The 24,583-nt window shown below is 38.3% G+C and overlaps 1 protein-coding gene and 1 pseudogene across 1 annotated transcript in view; one reads left to right on the top strand and one right to left on the bottom strand.

The window, feature by feature from the left end:
- The first annotated feature begins 1,059 nt into the window (after nt 1–1,059).
- LOC102261007 lies at nt 1,060–1,418 on the top strand (annotated as a pseudogene).
- Nucleotides 1,419–4,882: 3,464 nt separating this feature from the next.
- The window catches only part of GPC4 (glypican 4), a 119,873-nt gene continuing 100,172 nt past the window's right edge, over nt 4,883–24,583 (bottom strand). The window contains exons 4-9 of the mRNA XM_005872824.2: nt 14,892–15,057; nt 9,573–9,703; nt 9,334–9,480; nt 8,333–8,469; nt 7,516–7,691; nt 4,883–7,420 (exon numbers count right to left, since the gene is read on the bottom strand). Of these exons, the coding sequence (XP_005872886.1) occupies nt 7,218–7,420; nt 7,516–7,691; nt 8,333–8,469; nt 9,334–9,480; nt 9,573–9,703; nt 14,892–15,057 (960 nt within the window). The 3' untranslated portion in view covers nt 4,883–7,217. The remainder of the gene's footprint in view (nt 7,421–7,515; nt 7,692–8,332; nt 8,470–9,333; nt 9,481–9,572; nt 9,704–14,891; nt 15,058–24,583) is intronic.

The raw sequence follows: 24,583 nt of genomic DNA on the forward strand, positions 1-24,583 counted from the left end.
TCTGGTCCAGTTTAAGAACCCATTGTGGCCCTCGAGTCAAAAAGTTTGCCCACCCCTGGTAGTGTCTAGTTCCTTTTTCTCCACACCCTCACCAGTATGATAGCCATTCTGTCAGGTGTGAGGTGGTACCTCATTGTAATTTTCTTCTCACTGATGATTAGCGATGTTGAGCATTTCTTCATATGTCACTTGGCCATTTATATGTCCTCTTTGGAGAAGTTATCTATTCAGGTCTTCTGCCCATTTTTTAATTGGGCTGTCTTTCTTTTGTTTAGTTGCATGAGTACTTTACATATTTTGGAAATTAACCCCTTATCAGATGTATCACTGGCAAGTATGGTCTCCCATAAGTGGGTTCCCTTTCAATTTGATGCTGGTTTCTTTTGCTGTGCAGCTTTTTATTTTGATGTAGTCCCATTTATTTTCTCCTTTGTTTCTCTTGCCCTATGAGATGTACCTGTGAGAATTGTGCTATGTGAGATGTCAGATACTTTGCTACCTATGTTTTCTTCTAGGATTTTTATGGTTTCACGACTTACATTTAATTATTTTATCCATTTTGAGTATATTCTTGTGTATGGTGCAAGTTGGTGGTCTAATATCTGCCTAATTATCCCAACTCCATTTATTGAAGAGGATTTCTTCACATTATTGTATGCTCTTACCTCTTTGTCAAATATTAATTGAACATAATGGCTTGGGTGGATTTCTTGGTTCTGTTCTGTTCCATTGATCTATATACCTGTTCTTGTGCCAATACCAGGCTATTTTGATTACAGTGGCTTTGTATTATAACTTGATATCCGGTATTGTGATCCTTCCAACCTTGTTCTTCTTTCTTAAGATTGCTGTGGCTATTTAGGGTCTTTTTTGGTTTCATATAAATTTTTGGAGTATTTCTTCTAGATCTGTGAAATATGCATTGGTATTTTGATGGGGATTGCACTGAATCTATAGATTGCTTTGTGTAGCATGGATATCTTCATATTAATTCTACCAGGTGTAAATTTTAAGGTGGAATCTGGTCCCGAGTTAAGAAGCCCAAATTAGATTTTTCTCGCGGTCCGAGCTGGGGTAGGCGCTTCAAGCACCAGGGATGGACAAGAGCTGGGTCGGCGGCGAGTAGCCTACAGCATTTGCTCATCCTCGCGATGAGTTTGCCCCTCAATCCCAAACCTTTCCTCAACGGATTAATAGGAAAGCCAGTAATGGTGAAACTTACGTGGGGAATGGAATGGAGTACAAAGGCTACCTGGTATCTGTAGATGGCTATATGAACATGCAGCTTGCAAACACAGAAGAATACATAGATGGAGCCTTGTCTGGACACCTGGGTGAAGTTTTAATAAGGTGTAATAATGTCCTTTATGTCAGGGGTGTTGAAGAAGAGGAAGGAAGAAGATGAAATGAGAGAATAGCATCTTTTGTGGGAAATTTCTTTTTATATACATTTCTAGACAATAAAAATTTTGTTGTTGTTTTTTTTAAAAAAAAGCCCAATTATATCCACTGCCTCTTACTTATCCCAAGGTTTATTTACCTCCTTACAAAGCTCCAAGTGATCAAGCAGGTATGAATTTTCCCTGTGTAAACCATGGTATTTTTCTCAACAGACTGTGTTTGCTTAAGTATTCAGCAAGTTGACCCTTCCCAACAATGCAGTGCCCTTCCACACAGGGTCATATGAGGGTGTCCTGGAGAGGAAGAACAGGATCACTTGGTTTAATATCAGCTCTTCCAGAACTAGCAGAGGTCACATGGTCCCCATGCACAATCATCTGAGCTCTTTCTGCATTAAAGTACACTAAGCAAGGAGCCGCTGTGTGAGATTAGATTTATCATTAAGATTTATCTCCAGGTACTCCTTGATTTCTTCCCCTATAATCAGGTATGCCAAGTCAACTAATGTCTGCCATGACCCTTAACCTGGCCATTCTGCAGGGCCAGGATAGCTAACATGTGGCACACCTGACAAGCTCGTCCCTTCCTAATGATTCATATAACACGGACTAAGGGGAATAGGGTAATCAAATAACAATTAGCACCTGAAATAAATAGGCTCTGGTGGCAGATCAAGCTCTGCTCCAAATCTGCTTCTTGCATTTCTTAATTGTCACCCATTGTGCAAATGACCTAACTTTAAGTCCTCTCAGAAATCTGCAAAATGGGAACAATTTATACTATGCAGGATTGCATGAGATAATCAAGCTGGCCTGGACTTATTGCCAGGCACACAGCTCTATCCCACCTCACTGCTTGGTTGAGAGATGACGGATAAAACTACAGATAACTATTTTTCATTTTACAGTAAATAGTATGTCCCGAAAACTGTTTGTTGCTGCTGCTACTTACTGTAAAGTATTCAGAACTGAAACTGCAAAGTAGTAATTTTTCATTATTTTTAAAAGAAAGGTGAGAGCAAGGGCACTGAAGACCTTTAAAGGCAAATGCAGTGAAAGAGGGTTAAGATCCTAATGTGTATTCAGAAAATCACCCACTGACCATGATTATTTCTTTGTGGCCAATCAGGTCCTAACTGCTCTGAGCAGTGTCACCACGAACAGCATGTTACCATCAGTTTTAGGTTATCTACGTGATAAAGAAAAGCAAATCCCAGGCAGTGGTAAATCTAAAAAACAAAACAAAACTATTTGGAATGCATTGTGTGTGTGTGTGTGTGTGTGTGTGTGTGTGTGTGCACGCGTGCGCACGTGTATTTTTTCTTGGCAGGAGACTTACCTTCCTAATTATGTTTCCCTTAGGCTATCATTAAAATTAGCCTGCATTCCCCAAGCACACACCACTGACAGCAGGGGTAAGGCAGCCCATAAGTGACAAGGTAAGGTCTACCTGTCTACTTGGGATTAAGTGTTTGAAAATACACAAAAAATCTCTGTATGTAGATGATTGTGTACACACACACACTTCCAACCATGTCATGTAAGAAACAAAATATTATAGAGTGGCAAGGAAGCTGTTGCAACATTTTCCCAAAGCCCAGAGAACAAGACCATAAGACCCTTTAGAAAAGTACCTTAGGTCATCACCCCCAGGCTTTATCTTCATTCTTTAACCACACCATCAGCTTTTACCTGGTAGGATTAATGCATGAAAACCTTTTTCCTTCCAACAATACTGTGCTATTTCCAGAATTCCTAACATTTCTTTAAGAAATGTCCAAAGCAGAGTAAAACATACATTTAATTCCACATGTGGACACTCATGCTGAGAAATGGATTTCTGTAGATTTTACTGATTATTGCTGAACTTAGAAGTCTCTTGAAACATTGATGAGCAAAAATGCAATCTTACATGAAAACTGAACTTGTACAGTTATTTACATATTTTAATGACTCCTTTACGATTGGACAGATAATTCATGCAGTAACCAAGATCTAGTTGCAAATTTTCCTAATATTAATTACATCTTTATCCTGTGTGACAGTTGATGCTGCTTCAAGGCATTTGGGATTGAGAAAACATTAAAAGTACTGCATTCTAATAGAATGAGTAAATTCCAGGACACATTTACTTTGAATCAATCATTAATAGTGGTGTTAATATACTGTATTCTAAGAGTATGCACCCAATTGTTTTGGCCAATGTCTTCTTCACTGGGGACAATATGGAAACTACCAAAAATTAACTTTAACATGAACAGAGAACATCTTAATTGTGCACTCCGGGATTATAAAACTATAATGCCAAACTGCTCCTCGTTCAATTCAATGTTTGTTTCTTGGAAAATTACCTAATCTGTGTAAAATGCAGTAAAAATCCAAAATGTGGTACCACGGAGAAGCCATGTCTTTAAAATAGACATCTGTATCTTTTGGAAGCCACCTTCCTCTAAATACTTTTTTAAGTTAAAATAAAACATAAAACATTATAGAGTATAATAGTCTACATTTTGTGTAAAAAAGAGAAAAATATTCATATTTACTTGTATATGTAAAAAGAAACTTTGGAAGAAGATGCATATAAACTATGTTTATTTAGGGTATGAGGATAACTTGGCAGATGGGCAGAATTGAAAGGGAAATGTTCACTCTATACCTTTATATATATTAAACCCTGGTAATATATTACCTACTTAAAATCTAAATTAGAAAAGTAAATATTGCCTTACTGGTGGACTTGAATTCCTATATTACCATAGGTCATCTTTCAAATATTTTCCATATATATACATGGAATTCTTAGAAGAAAATATTGAGTTTAAAAGTAGAAACTTAATTTGTAAAGTGTATCATGGAATGCTGTTATGTTTTTTTTCCCACTGAAAGTTGTATTTGGTAATTTGGCATTTGCTTGAGTGATCTCACACACACACACACACTCCTGTAGTAGATACTGTTACTAACATACTACCCTTTAGCTATGCAGACTCTCACAACACAAATGGAAAAGTAGAATTTTATGCAGAACCATCTACACTTAATTCTTTTGGTTCTATAATCACAAATGATAAATTTTACTTCATGTATAAACTGTTAGATTTCTAATATGCTCTAAAGTTAAAAGATGCAAGTCAATTCTTTGCACTTTTTCTTTTATCAAAATAATAGGTGCTAATTACTACTTTTGAAAGAAAATACAAATCTAAGACTCACAAAACATTTTTTCTTAAGATAGAGAGTGGGTGAAGGGTTTGAAAGAAAAATAATTTAGAAGTGACTTTGTAAAACACAAACCCTTCACATGCTATTAACTGAGGCTTTAGAAAAGTCAGTTCTCCTAACATAGCTTTTATTCTACCTCATACTGTGAACTCTTCAGGTTTTAAAATATTCAACTTGCCTTTATTCTTTCTTTTGGTGGGGGGAAAGAGTGAGCCTGCCAGCTGGTAAGAAGCCAAGAGTTATCCAGTCAGACCTGAATGGAAAAATCTACGATTTGTTTATTTCATAGTTCAAGTTCAAAAGCAAGAGACAATTTAAATAATAAAAGAGTAACAGAAAAAATACAAAGAAAGAAAACAAATCAGTAAGAGTCCAGAAGAACCTTCAAGAACATTTAATTCGGAAAATGTTATTGGTTTAGAGAACTTGACTGAAAGAAAACAGCTGGGCAGAGTTCAAGGTTTTAAATTAAAAACAATCTAACAAGGTCTATGGGGATAACTCTTTGAGCCACATTTTGGAGACCAGATTCATTTCTACCAAGTAAAAGTAATAGCAGTCTAAGCTAAAAAGGAAATTCCTCACAACTGAGGTAGTTACTAAGTATCAGCACATTTTCCAAGTTCTCACAAGGCAGCTTAGCTATTTACAATCCATTTTTCCTCATACATAAATGGAGTGCCTTTTCAATTTTGTCTTCTGTGAATTGTTTAAAAAAAACCACTTATACACACCAGCCAGAATATGCCTATTTTATTAACATCATGCTTTAATAAATAACTGACTACTTCTAATAAAATTAAGCCTCTGTTTACAACAGCCCCCAATATTCCATTTTGACCATTCTGCAGAATTTGGTGTAAAAAGTTGAATGAAATGTAGACCCTGAGCTATCAAGTAATTATGTTTCAATATAAAAATAGAGAATTACTCTTACAACTGAAGATTGAACAATAACACGAACAACCTCTCTGTGGGTTTTAACTTCTGTAGAATTTGTTGGGATCTTAATGGCTGTCTAAAGCAGGAAGGGACTTGCAGAATTTTCTTCTTTCTGAGGACTTTTGGGAACTCCTTTTAAAGTGATTTGTTACATTCTCATAGTTTTATGAGCTGTCATTTGGTAAGGACACAAGAAAAAGGTTCCTAAGGGGCCAAGCCAGCTGTTAGTCTTTGGCCTGGGGCAACAGATAGGCCTAAGCCAGTTCACCCACATGGCTAAGGGTCACCGCTAAGATGTAGTCTTCTCAACTCTACTCTCTCCACTACCCCCCCAAAAAACAAGAAAACATTAAAAAATCTGGACACCTAGATCTCCCCCGAAGTGAGTTTTTTTTGGTTGATGGGGTAGCACACAGCTATGAACCACTGAAAGTCATTTGCCTTTCTGATCACAGGGTGCTGAGCAAGAAAAACACGTAAGACACCTTAGAATTTCTTTTAAAAAACTGGGATCCCAAAATGAATGTAAACACAATGCACAGACAAAAACTTTGCTTAAGTGTTAATGCTATTCCCTGAGCACAGGCTGTATACCCACCCCAGTTCTATCCCCCAGACAGCTCCCTCTCTGTGGCTGGGTTTGAAATCTGGAACACTGTACCAAGGGGTACCAAATGAGATGTTAGTCACTTATTTCTGCCATTGGGGTATCCATTCAAAGAGGGTCGCGTGTGGCCACGAAGATCAGCACACAGTGACTTGTTAACTTGACTGGATAAAAAACAAAACAAAACAAAACCCACCCCTAAACAATGTGTGAACATGTGATAACTTAAACACCTTATATGGCCTTATATATTTCTAGGGAAAATGTATCAAGAATCTTTTAAATGGGTTACACTTTAGGTGGTTCAAGTGAACCTATATGTGATCTTAAGTTTATGCAATTCAACTCAACCGAGATGGGTAGTCTGCAGTCTCTTCCAGTCACCAGCTATAAGTGAAATATAGCATTCTTCTTATACTGATGCTTGAATACAACCTGACAAGTGGATTAGAAACCCCTTTGTGCCTTCACATTCTGTCCTAACTTAATAATAACAAACAAAATCATCTCCTCTTCTCTCCAGATAAGGCAACTAAAACAACAGGGATACATGGAAATTTTACTGCTTGTTGGGCTTTTTCTTTTAATAAGATAACGTGATAAATAAAACCTGCTTCTGTACAGCTATTTAATATTTCAGAAATACGTACATGTTACATGCCAAGAAAGGACCCTGGTTTTCTTGTAAGAAACAAGGTGAGATCATAATTGAAGAAAAAAACCCACAAACAAAAACAAACAATAAAGAAAAACAAGAGAGTGATAAAATCACAAATGCACAACTAACTACAGTTCTGTACCTACACCGCTAGCCACGTTTAACATGATTCTGGGGAAGCAGGAACTTACTTTATGTACAAGTCCCTTTTTCCCGCAAAACTGAATGAAAGAACAAGGTCAGAATTTTTTAAACCAGTGGCCACATAGTAAAAACTGTACATTGTTGTCCATTCATTTGAAAAGCAAAGTCACTAGGATGGTATAAAAGTGATAACTGGTGCCTTTTAACTTTCTGATGATGAACACATTTTCTCTAAGATTGAGAATTATCTCCATTCTCTCTGCATAACCAGAAACAAGATGCAGAAGACAGTGAGGAGGTAGGGCTGAGCTCCAACACGGGCACCAGCGTGGTTGGCTTTATCATTGGCATTCCTCCCAGAGTGGTCAGTTGTGTTAGACTCAAACTCCGAAGGGCACTGCTGATACTCACATCCGCTTCCACTTCCTTCTCCACTGCTTTCATCGCCTATTAACAAAAAAACAGAATAGAGATTTCATTACACTTGTTCTCATCATAAGGTGTACAAGAACAATTTGTACTTTAGAACCACAAGTGCTTACTGATATCAAAGAAGTCCACATCATTCCCATTGTAAGCATTCTTCATTTTATTGGTCATAACCCGCAAAGCCATGATTTGACGAAGGATCGTTGTGTCCGGTTTACTGGTGTCAACCTGGACCTCCGGATTACTGATCTGGTTGGCTAATCCATTTCCTGTCACTGCAAATAGGTACCTGAGATGAAAAATGACCCCATTGAGATTATCAGTAAGACAAAAAGTTGCACAAGATCAAAGATTTCTGCCTAGATTCTAGTATTTGCACTGAGTACAATTAATTTCTATTTCTAAATGAACTTGAATTTTTCCTTTATCTGGGTATACATCTTTTTTTTTCATCTTGTTTCTCCAACTTGACCATGACCTTTTGAAAGCTACCCATTTTGCAGAGGTTGGTGGACCAGAGTAAAGTACTGAAGTGTAGATACTTATTTAAGTTACTGAGTATGTAGGGAGGGACACAGGGCATCATCAAATAAGAGAATGGATCTAGAGCTTTATGAGGCCAAGCCATTGGGCAAAGGACCACAGGTATTAAATATTTTTATATGACACTATTGGAACAGCTTGATCCCTGATGGGGGTCCTAAAGCTAGTATATGACTATTATCACAAAGTTTTGCCCCAGTACAAGTAAGTGGGTACCTTCCCAAAACTTCTACAGTACAACCCATTCCTAAGAAACTCTAGAAGCCTTCCATGTTGTTGCTACCTACCCTGAATTGCTTCTTGATTGACAACTGAGGAAACCCCCCCTGAAGGTTACCCAGGCATTTAGGAAGAGAGAGATTGCAAATCCATGCAACGAAGGCTAACCTGCTTTTGCCTTTTCCATTCCAGCAGTCATCCTCATTGCCATTTCCCGCAGCCATCCTCTCATCATTGCAAACATTGCTTGGTAGAGAGGACCAGAACTTCTTGGCCTGCTTCAGTTTCTCCTTGACATCAGTAACCTAATTAAGAAAAACAAGAGAGAGACCTCTATAAAGCAACACAAAACTACCTTATAGATGTGCTTTTTGATCATTTCTAAAGTATCTCCAGAATGACATGCAATTCATTTTCAACTTTAGTCACCAGAGAAAAATGAAGATTAAATTTATACTTAGGACTACAAAATCACTCAAATTAAAAGTTGAAATATTCGGAAGGAGCTGAGCTGCCTGGATCCACTGTCCACTTACCTCTTCATTGTAACTACCATCTGAGGCCCACCAGGTTCCATACCCTGTAGATACAATAAGACACAGACTCTTCCCACAAGACTTTTATGCTCAAGCTCAAACTTATATATTGTCCACTCTGTGATACTTGCCTTTCCCTGCTCTCCGTCCCCTCCTCTATGTTCTTTCCTACTACTAGATTTGAAGCACATTGCTGTGTATAATGCAGCCCTGCTTACATTTTCTTATCCTTCTCCCAGCTTATCATTAACTATATATCACCTTAGTTAGTAAGCTGGAATGTCTGCATTTCCCTCTCTTTTGGGGCTTTTTCAGCATAAGGACCTATCTTATTCTTCTGAGCCACCCTGTAAATGCCACAGTAGTGATAGGCTCATAGTAGATGCTTAGTAAATGCATGGTAAAACAACAGGGGGGAAGGAGCTGAAATTAAGACTTACTGCATCACATTTTCTAGACTACATATGAACTTTCTCAGCTAGAAATGAAGAAGATTTACTGACACATTCAATTTGCTTGAAAAGTTTCGCCTGAAAGGCCCACACTTGTAAGCCTTCCAACTAAAAATGTATTTTGAACAAATATTTTCAGTTTTTTGTCATTAAACATGGCCATTCCTGGCAAAGTGCTTACCAGTTGGTCCAAACTAGTGCCAGCTGCTGTGGTTGGGCGTTCCTCAGGGTGATATGGTCTGAAGCGAGCACTAAAGGCACTTTCAGAGATGGAACGGGAAATGCGTCCGGCTGGGAGGGGCTTCGGGGGTCCACATCCCTGAAAAACCTGCATTGGAGCAGCATGATCATATTAGGGAAGTCACATCACAAACTGGAGGGGGCCCCCAGCTCCCTTTTCTAACATCCTGCCTTCATTACCTTCTGAGACACTTGCACACTATTGTCCTGCATGTTCATAATGGCATCAGAAATCTTCACATCGATGGGATCCATGACTGATTCAATGTTGAAAGGGCCCTCTAGCCTCTCCGCCACCATTAGCATTGCATCTAACATGAGGTTTGGGGAAGAATAATACAGCATAAAAAGTAAATAATTAGTTCACCCTTAGGTAATCAGTCTGATTATTTTACTGTTTCCTGGGGGAGGAAGGCGAAGGCATACATCATAATTAATGTTTTTATATCTATTTCTATTACGCCAAACTATACTAAGTCACTATGTATTGCCAGCTCCCTAAAGTGTGAAGTGGCCAGATGAATGCTTCATTCTCTAGCAAGGAAACCCAATCAGGAATCTTCCATTATACTAATTTTTCATTACTACATGTGCCAGTGGCTGTCACTGTGAGGCTCTGAGCTAGCTCCCAGCTGACAAACCAAAAGCTGGAGGCAGAATAACATGCCTGCTCTCTCAGACTTCCTAGGATCTTTTCATTTCAGGTTCCATTTACAAGAGTCAAAAATATACATCACTTAAAATCCTGGCATACCAACATGTAATTTATTTATTTATTTATTTTTTTAGGAAACCCTTCCAGATGCCTGAGAAAACACAAATAGAAGTATTCCTCCGAATTCTAATAACTTTAAAGAATGACATTTTGAAAAATACAATTTTTGGAATAAGAAAAACTTCCCATTTCAAATATAAGGGCCTTGATTTATTTTATAACAAAAGATGTACTGCTCTGGATGAAAACACGACACAAGAGGCAGCACACACAAACCACGTACTCACAGCATATCTTCACTGATTACTCAAGTCACTTTTACATATTGGCAGAGTCTGGAATGTTTTAGCACACATTGAATCTCTTAAACAAAATATGCTGTACTTGTTTTCTTGCCAGGCATGTTTGTTGGGATTATGAGATTTCGTATTTTGGCCTGATACTTATTGTGTAAAATTAAATGAAATTGAAAACGTAATCATGTTATCTCCACTTTATACTCTAGTGCTTAAAGCATGGCAGGAAAGGATAGTGAGGCCCACATTATCCACAACCTTTAGGTAGTCCAAGGACAGGGGTTAATTTCCAGAAGATTGTCTGTGTCCTCAAAGAACACTGCAGGCCACAGCTGAACTTCTACCTAAGCTTTCTAGTGAAAAGGGGTTTCAACATCAGCATATCAATGAAATCAAATTTGGTCATCAACCTTTCACCTTCAACCTAGAACAAATGCAACACGGCATTTTAAAGCACAGGGTCATTTCTCTAAACTACAATTCCGATGTCACAAACCACAAATAGATTTCCGTGAAATGCAATTTTTTTACAAGTAATAACAAATGAAGTTTCAGGTTGCATTGTGGTAAGCACCAATAAAGTGACGCTTCCAACCTCTAAGTAAAGCCTGCCAGCATGAATATACCATTGTACTAGTGGAGAGAAAAAATGCTTTTGATGTGTTAGCAAAAGGAGACTTTTGTAAACAAGTGGAGCACAACTTAAATGTGTTCATCATTGTCAAAGCAGCAGGGCTGCCACGTACAGAAAGCACATTCCTTCATAGCTGAGAAGTCAGCTCTTGCTCCAAATAAAAATATTATGAATAGACAGATAATAAACATCCAAAAACGCAGAATTTAAACAACAGAAAACAGCGCATTTTGTAACTACTTATTCCCCTAGTGGTGAGGAAAGGCCAGAGCACTAATGTGTTTGTGAAAGACTGAAAAGAAACATAAACCCCAATTCACTGGCTGTTTGGCGTCTTTGTAAACTCTGAGCCGGCCATACAGAAGGGCCTGGGAATGGAGAGTGAAGCTGGGCCTTTGTTGGGGCCGGTGCCATGGCGTTGCGTGTTGCGAGGCTGAAGAATGCGAATGAGGGCAAATTCTGCTTGTGGCCTGTAGCCCAGGAGCCAAAGCTGCCACTAACCCCTGGGGAAAGTCATGATTGGTTATCAACTGGGCTCTTCCTTGCAGCAGCCAGCCCTGACTAGAAGTACCAATCTTAGTCCAAAGATGGTTGGTTTGGAGTTTTGGTTTTCTTCTGGTTGAACTAGGCCACAGGTCTCATTTACAGGATATTCGATTGTGTGTCTCCTGTCAGGTATCGGCTGGTGTCTCCACCAGCAATCCCAATATCCCAATACGAAATTCCCACTGGCAGCAACATGTGACATTAATAAGATTGGCAAGAAGTCCAACAATGTTAACACTAATACAGTATGTGATGGAGGACAAATGGGACCTAAGCATAATTTATGACTCTCCAGAAACTGACTTTTTTGGTTGGAGGTGGAGAGCAGGAAGAGTATTCAAACTGAAGGTTTCATAGAACGAATCTCTTACAAAACCAAGTCCAAGGTGTTTCAAAAAGTTGGATCCACCTTGATAAAGGTTGACGATACTTTAATAGATGCAGTTAGAGAGAGGAAAGGAAGGGCATGACAACCAGAAGGCAGATTTGGAAAACTCATTCTTAGTCTCTTAAAGGGTCTAGTCCAGTGGTTCCCAACCTTTTTGGCCATGCCCCACCTAAGCATCTTTAAAATCCTGATGCACCCCGTGACATATAATTCTTATTATTCAAAAAGTGAATTCCTATTCACATGGAAGAAGCCTTAAAGGCCATTAACTTGGTCTAAACAAGCTTCCAAAGAACATGGCATCCATGAAAGAGAAAAATAAAAGAACGAAAGGACAGTTGAAGTACTGAGGAAGAAATCACTAAGAAATTGTTTAAAAAAATAATAATATGAAGTGATATGAAAAAATAGCAAATAAAGTTTCAAAACATATAATAGAGAACTGAAATGCATAAATGTCACAATATATATTTATATACTGTATATGAGGCCCCTAGAAACCATAAGAATGCAAAAAATTCACTGTTAATAACTCATTCTCAAATTGCTCCTCTTAAAAATCAAATTGCACCCCCTGTGGTACGTGTGCCCCATGTTGGGGACCACAGGTCTAGTCCAACTGCAGGATTTCAGTGCTCAGGATCTCAGCACTGAGTTGCTCCCCGCCCCAGCAACAAAGCCATCCCTCCTCACTAGGGAAAGCGATTCCTTTTGCACTGGCCTCACGACTGGACTGGAAGAACAAAAGGCAGTTTCCCGACTTAACCCCAAGATCTGATTTAGAGAAGTGGGAGAAAAAAAACCTTTGACCATTCATTAACTGCAATCATATACAGGGGAAAGAAAAATTCCTTACAAAGAAAAAAAACACCTTACAGCACGTATGGCAGAGGCATGTAAATTGGGGCTGAATTCTGCAACCACAGAGCAAATTAATTAGACCCTTGTGAAAATTCATGAAAAAGCACCGGAGATTAACAATGTCTATTATTCTTGGCCTTTTATATCAGCTTACTAAAATAAAGAGTAAAATACCCATTAAACATAAAGTTTAAGTACAATTATACACCTCAGCCCTCCAAAAAGTATCATTTAAAATAACTGAGGAAAATTAACTCAGAAATGCTACCAATTTCTACTTCGGTTTAATTTTACTTATTGAAAGATAACAAATGTCATTTTTAAAACACACAAGAACTTAAGCCCTCCTTGTTTTAGGTAACTTTGTTGAGAATATTTATTAAGCAAGCCAAGTATGGTTTTGATTTCATATGAACTTGCAAACTCTTGGAAATATATGTATAAGAATTTGTATTTTAATACAGGATATGAGTTATAGTTTTGGCCAGAATATTAGAATAATAGGATAGTGCAAATGGCATGCCCTTCTGCACCTTATTATTGATGTGTCTGTAGAAAAGTTAGCAAAACTAGATCACTGTCACCATACATTTTTTGTATCATGTGGCAAATTCTATTCCTTTTGCCCAGAGAACTAGTGGGCTAGAAGTTATAGGGGAAAGTGAAAAGGCTACCAACTTAAAACAAATAAATGTAGCAAAAATAAATTGCAAACTTGACATTTGGGTATGGGGTGACAGTGGGACTAAAAAAAGAGAAAGAAAAAACATCAACTTTAGATCTGCAAGTGCCATGGGCTTTTATTTCCATTTGGAATATTTTAAAGCAACACTCTCTCCCATGCTTCATTCTGGGCATGATGTGCCATTTGTGAGTGTATGTCTTTGCTGGTCTTACGCCTTCCCTTTCATGGGATTCTGCTTTTCTGTGCATAGAAGATTTTTTTTCAGGTCTTCTAGCTTTGAGCTATTTAGGCTACAATTGTGCTGAAGTGCTTAATATTCACATCTTTTTCTTTCCTGTGTCAGTGTTAGCAAGAATCTGTTGGAGCCAATTTATTGATGCACTTTCAAACAGAGTTAAAATGATAATTAGCTCTCTTGCAGACTAAAAAGCATTCCCCACAACCAATCCCCACCCCACCAAAAAAAACACAAAAAAACACAAACCAGCACATTGCATACATGTTCCCGTGATGTGGACAAATACGTGAAAAATAGATGCTTATAAAAATACTCAAATTCTGCAATTATGCAAATGTGACTGGGGATGGAAAAGAATCTGAGTCTCTTCGTATGAGCTATTAGTATGTGTGTGTGGTCCAACTAGACCCTCAGTATTAGGAGCTTCAACACTGATGCATCAGGACTAACATGTGTATTTGGTAGGCATCAAGGGAGTCAATGAGTGGATATTTAAATCATCCTTAATTTATCCTTTCCCACAAATCATAATTAACCCTCTTAGAAACTGGCCACTTCACTACACTGCTGTCTGGGTTCCAGTAATGGTTTTGTAGGTTTTAAGTATATGCAAGAATATTTACCTCTAAAATTATCAAGGTAAACATTTTTCCATCTCATCAGAGTAGCCTGTTATTGTTAAATCCTCTATAGAAAGAGAACCCCCTAAATTTCTACAGTCATATTTCACTTGATCCAAATATCTGATGGGTATCTGGCCAGTGTGCAGAAGATTTAGTTGCAGTGTAACAGATACAATATTTTCAAAGCCATTGTTGCAGCACAGTGATGACTGTAAACTAGAATTTTATGGATACTATCCCATGATGCATTACCCAAACTGGCCTTTGGGGGAAAATGTCAAAAGGCCATTTTCTCATTATTAAAACTCAGTATTCACTGTGTCAAATGTCTTCAAAATGCCACTATTAGTTCAAGGGAACATTTACTTGTAGAATAGTATGAACTTTGAGTAGAGTTAAAATGGGCAAACATTAAATAACAAATAGAAATTTCATAGCTCACAATTGCAATACTCCTTGTGGCAGGAAGCTGAACTATTTCCAGCGACACAAATACATGAATCGCTTGCTCACCTATGAAATTGTTCCACTCAGAATCAAGATCTCCTTGGTTGGCCAAACAGCCTCTCATGATGTTCGAGCAGTAGTTGTAACATGGCTTCACAGTCACTAGCCCCTGGCAGTGGGAGCAGTAAATCATCTTCAACAAGGCTTGGGTACACTGGGCTGTGGGTGTTACCTAATTTGGGAGAAGAAAGAAACAGTGTTGGGAGCAAAGATAGACACAGGAGTTGCAAGTCTATCAATATGACCTTGAAGGCTTGGCCATGACTTTAACTTAAGAACAGTTGTGATGAATCACATTTAGCAGGCCTGGACTGCTTCCTGAAGAGGTGAAATAGAGCAAGGTTAGATAAAAAAGAAGGTGGGCACTGGGAAGAAGGATTGGGGGAAGATAGGGATTAACATTGCATTACCTTAAATAACCAAGCTCCAGGTAACTCTCTGTAAACTCTCACTCCTCCTTCCTGTCTCTCAATCTCTGTCAGCCACATATACACTCTCACTCACATTCAATGACTCAATTATTTCAAAGTTCTTTTACAAATATCTTTCCAGGATCATCCATGAGACGCATTAGTAGAGGCTACTTTACCTGTTCACTGTGCATGGCTTGCTATTATGGCCTCTACCATCACTGTGTTTGCCTTGCCAGACTAGAAAACACCTTTCTTTTCAAAAACTGCCTTTGAAACTTAACCCACTAATCAAGGTTTAGAAGGGTACCCTCGAGTACTCGGGAGGTGTAAATGGCTGGGGTGAAAGCATTTCCAAAAATTTTTTCTGTATGAATAAAGGGCACAATAGAAGCATAACAAACAAACAAACCAAAAAAACCAAAAGAAGGGTACCCTCGTATGTACTCCATTCTATACCTATAGTTGTGCAGAAGGCAACATTAATGTAATCTACAGGGAAGAATATGAATAAATTTAAACTTGCAGTTACGTGAGGGCCTTCCAAAGCTTGGGAGCAATAAAGCAGAGTCCTCAGGGAACACCTGCTGAAAAAAGTGGGACTGCAGTTAAATTTTGAAGAAGAGATTGGATTTAAGTTATTAGGAAGAAAATGCAATTTGAAAGCACTAAATGAACAAAAGCTGCAAGAGAATGCATCAAGCATATCCTGGCATCTTAGAATGGGGTTGAGGAATTGTGGGAGATAAGGTTGGATACATAGGAAGGAGTGTGTGCATGGACAGAATTTAAAGGGGCTTCAACATCAGGCATAACCAGACAGGACTACTGAAAGTTCATGAGGAAGGGGAAGAGCTAGAGTGAAAGCAGTACTAAACTAGATTGGACTGGCCATCCTCTGCAGAGAAATGAGACTTAGTTTCATCTTCCTACTTTCATAAAGTGAAATTATCTTGGGCATGGAATTGCTCATACCATCCTGTCACTCATTTCCATCAATGCTTAGAAAGCATCCTGGCTACGTATCACAGACTGGCTGCTAACCAAATGTTCTGGTCTCCCTATTCTCTCTGCCCCACCCTCCTCTTTTGGAGTCAGTATCAGAGGATTAGTGCATTCCTCTCTATCAGTACCAACCAGTTCTGCAAACACAGACTTTTGAAAGCAGATACGGCTGCAGAGAACAGATGCAGGGATACAGGGCTGTCCAGCAGTGCACTTCACCTGCTCGGGGTGTGATGTTGCATACCACTTATCAACAGTACCCTGAGGAACAGAAGAAAAACTTGCCCCCTCTTATCGCAAACAGCCTAGAAGAGGGGGAGAAAACATCCAACAACATGGTAATTATATACATGAAAGTCAACATTCCCTATGAAGAAGTAGGATTTTTCCCCAATTTTAACCAGTCCCAAATGTTTTCCTAGGCACTAAACTAGTCTTTTTGACTATATATTGCTATAAAATCTTGTCTAACCAATACCCTAGAGGAGTGGCCATTCTAGATAGCTAGGTTTTCTGGATAGATTTAAGTTCATTCCTTTAAATAAGTCACATATAGTTAAGACTTTGATACTTGTCCACCCCCTCATTTTACAGATGAGCAAAAAGGCCTGGAAAGAGGAGGTAGCTGGAGAATTATAGAAGTCTTAGAGTTGGAAGGGGCCTTAGAGATGAGAGTAGAGCTCTCACATTTAAGGGATAAGAAAAGCAAAGCCAAAGAGATGAATCGACTTGCTGACAGCCACCCTGATACATTTGATTATAGTACTGCACCTTATCAAACCTTTGGGATGAAATGATTTCCCAGATGTATCATGTTCCCCTGCCTTTTAAAACAGAATATATTAAACTCTAATAGTAGGCATCGGTCATTTTTTTCTTTATCTTAGTTAGGTTCCGGTTCCACATTGGTGAGACTACTAAATAGCTAGATTTTAGAGAGGTAAAGAGTTATTATGTAAATGCCTAAGAAAAATCACACAATGGCACATGGAATTTATTGAATATTATGCTTAAAAGGAAACAATACCCTACTATGAAAAAATATAGAAGGCCAAAGTGTCAACAAATAGTTACTGAGCACCTATTATATGTCAGGGATTATTCTGGAATGTATTTGTGATCAGATAACAAGGCAAGTAGGAATTTCTATTTTAGAATATGTAACCTGTTCTAGAAAATGTGAAGAAATTCCAAAATAGTATAAGCCTTTAGGAAATAAACAAAAATTTTAAATCCAATAGTTACATTCCAGAAAAATTTTTTCAAATAAGTCTTTTTCTTTTTTTTTTAACTCTAGGAAGCAGTCCACTATATTCTTAGTTCAACTGTAAATCTAAATCACTCATGCAGTAGACCTTGTAGTACCCTCTCTGAAAGTAGGTTAATGGCTCAAGTTTTAAAAACAGAGACCACACTAAATGACACAGTAGAATTTTACTTAAAAGAGATTATGAAGCTTGGTTTAGCGGAGTTTTTTCATTTCATTCTTTGGCAATGTGCTGTCTCATGTGCTGCATATGATTTGTTGTTTAACTACTAAAAATGATTACAAGGAAGTGGCTCTAACATGCTATGGAAACACTAAATAATACCAGAACTAAGAAGAGAAATGGCAAAGTTATAAGAAAACTGGGACAAGAAAAGACATATGATATACCAAAGTTGGAGATAATCTGTCTTTTGACTAACAAGCACTAATCAAACCACCAGGCAGTATTTTAAATGAAGGGAATTCAGAATCCAGGAAATAAACCCCTCATGTGGGATGATGAAGCCCTAGTATAAGAAGAGAGTTGTAAAATAGTCATGAGACCTAAAGAAACAAGGGTTCCAGAGAAAAAGCCAATAATGTGACCACTCCTCAAGTCTTGAGTCCCCATTCTTGCCGACCTGCCCAAGCTCAGGATGGTGAACTTAAGAGTGCCAAAGATCAGTACTACCTCTGACTCTGGACTACCCCAGGGGATTAAAAAAATAGCTGACTTCCTTTTGGAATCTTCATGAGCTTCAAAAACCCAAAGGGAAGAAAAAGCCAAACAGCATATGACACTTCTATTTAAATTATCTTGTGGAGTTTCTTTTTTTTTAAAATATATTTTATTGATCTTTTACAGAGAGGAAGGGAGAGGGATAGAGAGTTAGAAACATTGATGAGAGAGAAACATCAATCAGCTGCCTCTTGCACACCCCCTACTGGGAATGTGCCCGCAACCAAGGTACATGCCCTTGACCCAAACCGGTTAGGGCTCTTGTGGAGTTTCTGGTAGAAGTCTTGGATCTCCTTGATTCAATGGTGGCTCTTGTTTGTCACATCATGGTACACAAAGCTCTGGTGGGTGCCCCTTCATTAGCTTTCAGTGGTCTCTTCACCATACCAGGGCAAACCTTTCCCCAATAAACAAATACAGTAGTGGACTAAATCATGCCTTGTTCTGGGAAATAATTTTTAATAGAAATTCAAGTTCATTCACAGTCTACTTCCTTATAATATTCAAAATCAATTACTTATTTACAGAAGTTGTTTTATTCCAGAAGACTTAAGACCAAGTGGTAGATCATGCCACATGGGGATTCACAAAAGGGTAACCATGCTCCAAGATCTTAGTATAATCTTCAGTTATGTATTTATTCTCTATGTATGGCACGCCACTGAAAATGATCTATCTGATTGTTCCTTTGGGTCACAGCACTTGACTAACATTTGATATATTTTCCTTTTGTTTTGAAGGGTCTGTTGAGCTCAGATGTCAGTGACCTCCAGAATCCATTGGGCTGGGGTAGGAGTCAGGTGGGGTTATTATTGCTTTTATAAAAGTCACATTTCAGACCTCTTTTATAGATTAAATAGTTTCTCAAAATTATATTGAGAAAGAACAGGAAAAGGAAAACTGTACACTCCTCCCTTCCCCCTTTGAACCACAAACACAAAGAATAAATTAATGTTCTCAAAAGAGGAGACTCCACCAAGATGGCGGCATAGGTAAACACCGGAGACTGCTGCCGCAAACAACCACTTCAAAAATACAACTAAAAGACGGAACGGACATCACCCAGAACCACAGGAAGGCTGGCTGAGGAGAGACTCTTCAACTAGAAGGAAAAATAACAGCACACCGAGGCTCAGAGGAGGCGCAGTGTGGAAAAAACTCAGGTGCGGAGGTGCGCGCGCAAAGCGGGCTGGTGGCTGAGAGCGCGGTTGTCGTTTTCGGTCAGGGGGGAGTCTCAGACTCTGAGCTCCAGATACGGGCGAATCGCTGGGGACTCGGACCCAAACGGGAGAAGCGGGAGTGTCTGGCATCAGTTGGAAGGCAGCTTTCCCTCCGAGGTTTGCAGCGGTTCCGGGGGTTCTGAGAAGCAGAGCCTCTGGGAACAGGACTGAGGGCACCATAACGGCTCCCTCCGCCCGCCCTGTTGAGCCCGCCCCGCCCAAGCCCTGCGCAGAGCCATTTGCCAGATCGCCTCAGGCAAAGGCTAGATTAGCACCTCCCCAGAGGACAGAAGTTTTCCGCGGCAGACACAGCTGATTCACACAGCCAGTCGGCCTGGTGGTCAAATCCCTCTAGTATTAACTACAACAATCAAGGCTCAACTAGAACAAGACTGCGCACAAAGACCACTAGGGGGTGCACCAAGAAAGCATAAAAAATGCGGAGACAAAAAAACATGACAGAAATGGAGGATATAGAGCTAAAAATCGCAATTTTGAGGGCTTGCAAAAATGTGCTAGAAGCTGTCAATAAACTTGAGGAGAGAGTCACGAAAACTAATGAGACCCTCGATGCTATGATAAAGAACCAACTAGAAATTAAGCATACACGGACTGAAATAAAGAATATTATACAGACACCCAATAGCAGACCAGAGGAGCGCAAGAATCAAGCCAAAGATTTGAAATGCGAAGAAGCAAAAAACACCCAACCGGAAAAGCAAAATGAAAAAAGAATCCGAAAATACGAAGATAGTGTAAGGAGCCTCTGGGACAGCTTCAAGCGTACAAACATCAGAATAATTGGGGTGCCAGAAGATGAGAGACAGCAAGATATTGAAAACCTATTTGAAGAAATAATGGCAGAAAACTTCCCCCACCTGGTGAAAGAAATGGACTTACAGGTCCAAGAAGCGCAGAGAACCCCAAACAAAAGGAATCCAAAGAGGACCACACCAAGACACATCATAATTAAAATGCCAAGAGCAAAAGACAAAGAGAGAATCTTAAAAGCAGCAAGAGAAAGAGACTCAATTACCTACAAGGGAATACCCATACGACTGTCAGCTGATTTCTCAACAGAAACTTGGCAGGCCAGAAGGGAATGGCAAGAAATATTCAAAGTGATGAATACCAAGAACCTACAACCAAGATTACTTTATCCAGCAAAGCTATCATTCAGAATTGAAGGTCAGATAAAGAGCTTCACAGATAAGGAAAAGCTAAAGGAGTTCATCACCACTAAACCAGTATTATACGAAATGCTGAAAGGTATCCTTTAAGAAGAGGAAGAAGAAAAAGGTAAAGATACAAATTGTGAACAACAAACATGCATCTATCAACAAGTGAATCTAAGAACCAAGTGAATAAATAATCTGATGTACAGAATGAACTGGTGATTATAATGAATCAGGGACATAGAAAGGGAATGGACTGACTATTCTTGGGGGGGAAAGGGAAATGGGAGGGGGGGGGGGGGAAGAGGAACAAATGTAATCTGAAAAATAAAGATTTAATAAAAAAAATGTTCTCAAAAGAGAAAATGCTTCATTAATTCCTATGGTTTCATGATCATGAAAGTATTGATGTCAAGATTCAAGAGAAAAATATTCTGTTATTTGTCAGAATAACTTGTGTATTGATAACTTTCATTGGATTTTATTCACTTACATGCTATATATATGTTCCAGGCTCTATTCTAATGCTTCACACATTTTAACTCATTTAAAGCCTTAAAAAATAATGAGATGAGTTTATCATTTCATTTCACAGATGAGAAAGCAGAAGCCCAAAGAGATTAAGGAGCTCACAGCAGAACTTCCAATAAATGGCCAAGATTTGAACCCAAGAAGTTTGGTAATAGAGCAGCTACCTTGGACTCCCTTAATGGTTATCTGAATGATTTCTTTTCATAATAGAGCATAGGAACCCTAAGGGAAATACATGGAGCTAGACCTTCTCCATAGCTCCTAGGCCTAGTACAGGGTATCCACATACAGTGAGCACTCAGTATGAGGCTGGATGTTTTCTAGTAAGAATTTGCCGTTTTCAAATGTATGCAACTGTTCTATGTGGAACAATACTGAATGGATACTTGGATGATATTATGTTGTTTAATAATAAACAATAATGAATTATTCAGTCAATGCTATATCCTTCCCTGGGTTCAATATGCTACAGGGGTAACAAAAATACGAACACACACACACACACAACACACACACACACCCACACACACACCCACACACATATATATATATACATATACATACAAATATACATGGATATAGATATATACAAATATACATGAATACAGATATATAAATTTAGATATGCAATATCACTCATCATAGCCTGCTCACAAAGTAAAAGGCACAAGTAAACACTGCTAAATATGGAGAGAAAAGATTTCACTTGAGTAGAACAAAACAGAAAACAACATTTACCAAATTTTTAACATTTTGAAAGAATTTCAGCTAAATGCAGCAGTGGTTACTAATTTCTGCTAGAAAGTGTGATGTTATTTATAGAAGAAAAAGGTTTTGACATTATTTATATAAGACTGAGGTGTTTTTATCTGTTTACTTGGGGAAAGGGAGCAGTATGATAGAAAGGGACCATCATCTGGACTCAATACTTCTATATGAACAAATCAAAATCTATCTGAGTTACTAACCCATAATGACAATACATAATAGCTAATTTTCAAGCCTTATAAAATCCATCAAAACTCACCAAGGGCTTTCTAAATGTTAGGGTTAGGAGGCGCCTTATAATTTAGATTTTAGAAGGCAGTCTATGTTTCATGGTCAAAGTCAGTGGGGGAAAGAATCCTGATTTCCTTTTTAACTTATTAAGACTTAAAAATACTTATTCCTGCCTTCCGCGGGATATACATTTAACATGACATCTGTACACCATTTCTGCTTTTAAAAGCCTTTGCAGAAAAGTCCCTTTCTCTGCAAAGACTCTTCTAATATGAATCGAGCCTTTCTACAAAATAATCTGCATTTTCCAAACACCACATTAAAAACTACTGCAAGCATCCTGAAAAAAAGAAAAACACTGGAGCAGTACTCTTCATGCAGCCTGGATTTCATTTCAGTAATTCAGAATGAGCCTTAAGCCACATTACACAGTGATGGCAGTCAACATGCTGCACTGAAGTTAAAAACACATTTCCTTTTAGTTTATTCCAGTTCCAAACATACATTCTGCTGCAACATTTTTTCCCCTGCACAGCCAATAGTACCAAACAAGCAGAAAAGGTCTAGATTTTATCTGTTGCTTGGTAACATAAGCACCCAATAAAAAAAAAACAGGAAATATTTCCCAAAATTATGGTAAAAGAAAGAGATAGGGTACCCAAACATGTGGTGAGAAGTGATGAGTTTATTCAACAACTTCCTAACTAGTTTTGAAGTCAATATACACACAAAGGAAGGAGGATGAGATGTTCCTATTTCCCTGATAACAGAATGTTAAAGACATAACAAAATATATGGAATAAGCTAGAATTCATTAAATGATTGTAGTTAAAACCGAAGCTGCATAAATACTTAAAAGTATGTCTTGTTTTGTTTCAAATTATTAGACTCACTTATGACCTAGAAGTCAAAGCATCATGGAATCAGTCCCCTTGTAGAAGACTCTATTTGTTTTGAGAATATATAATCTCAAACAATTTTAACATCACCATCTCCATTGCCACCATAGCTAGAGTCCCACCTTCTTCCTGCAATTTCAGTTCTTGAGTTGGAGTGAAAAAGAATAGTAAGGGTTAAATAAATGTTTACACTTTGTTTCTTAAAAGCTTTTTATATTGACCATTTATAAAAGTTGTATTTATAATGATTCAGGGAAGTGACAAAATAAATTGTGTAGTACTCTTGTAGGTGTTGGGCATTTTGAATAGACTGAAATGAAGGGGGAGCAATGGAAATTGTTTTCAAGGCAGGACAGTCATTAAGACATCACAATAGAAAGGTACCGATTTCTAATTATAGTCCCTGTAGTTTGGGGTGGGGATGCAGACATAGCCCCATTATGTCAGTGTTAATTGAAACCATGAGAATGCAACTCTCTTTGGCATAGGAGCTATTAATTTTCATGGTACATGTAACCACTTGTGCATTTCGAAAGACCAAAACAGACTTCACCCTTCCAGGCAAAACTGCTATAAGCAGGTAAATAAGAAATGTCACATGAACCATGACAAGTAAAGATGAAATAAGTAATACAAAGATGTGTAGCACCAGGCTTTCTTGAAACATCTGTTACTAATTAGGTCTTTTCTGAAGTTTGAATTGTAAAACTCAAATGGAGTAAGCTGAAATTACTGGATATTTTGGGCCCAGAAAAACTGAAGCAAGACAAGTATACTTCAACTAAAAAGTGACTTTCTCTTGAAACAAGTTAGGCTTGCTGATGCTAACAGCCTTTAAATAGCTTAGTGATAATCAAATCATTGCTCAACATATAACCGCAACCTTTTGTTGCAGAAGTAAACTGGAAAAGCAGGACATCCACTAATGAAGAGGTGGTTGGGAACATCTTAAGTACGCAACAACCAGCCTCAAGACCGAGATGCTTTTCATATTTGAAATTAAAGACCTTTTTCTAGATGAAGTAGGTGAGGTGGCTCTCTTTAATTAGGAAATACATTCTCCACTCTGAAAGGTCTTTTTTCAGGCCCAAGGTAATTAATTCTATTGGACAGCAAAAGAAGGAATGTTGCTTATCTCTTAGATTGCTGTAGTTTCATCTGCAAACTACATTTGGGATAGCAGTTGGCAGGAGTGGGAACCCACATGAAAAAATACTGCTTAGGTACCCAAACTGGTAGAAAAGCTTACTTATTGTATTAATCAAATGTAGAGTTTTCAGCATGTTCAATTTTAAATATGTTTTTGACAGCCAAATTATTTATTGTCTTCCCATACCACTGTACCTTAAATAATAATAATAAAAAACACCTCATAGACACAGACAATAGTATAGTGATTACCAGAGGGAAAGGGGTTGGGGGAAGTTGAAGAGGGCAAAGTGGGGACAAATGGTGATGGAAGGAGATTGAC

Source organism: Myotis brandtii, unplaced genomic scaffold (genome assembly GCF_000412655.1).
Source record: "Myotis brandtii unplaced genomic scaffold, ASM41265v1 scaffold393, whole genome shotgun sequence".
Classification (NCBI taxonomy): domain Eukaryota; kingdom Metazoa; phylum Chordata; class Mammalia; order Chiroptera; family Vespertilionidae; genus Myotis; species Myotis brandtii.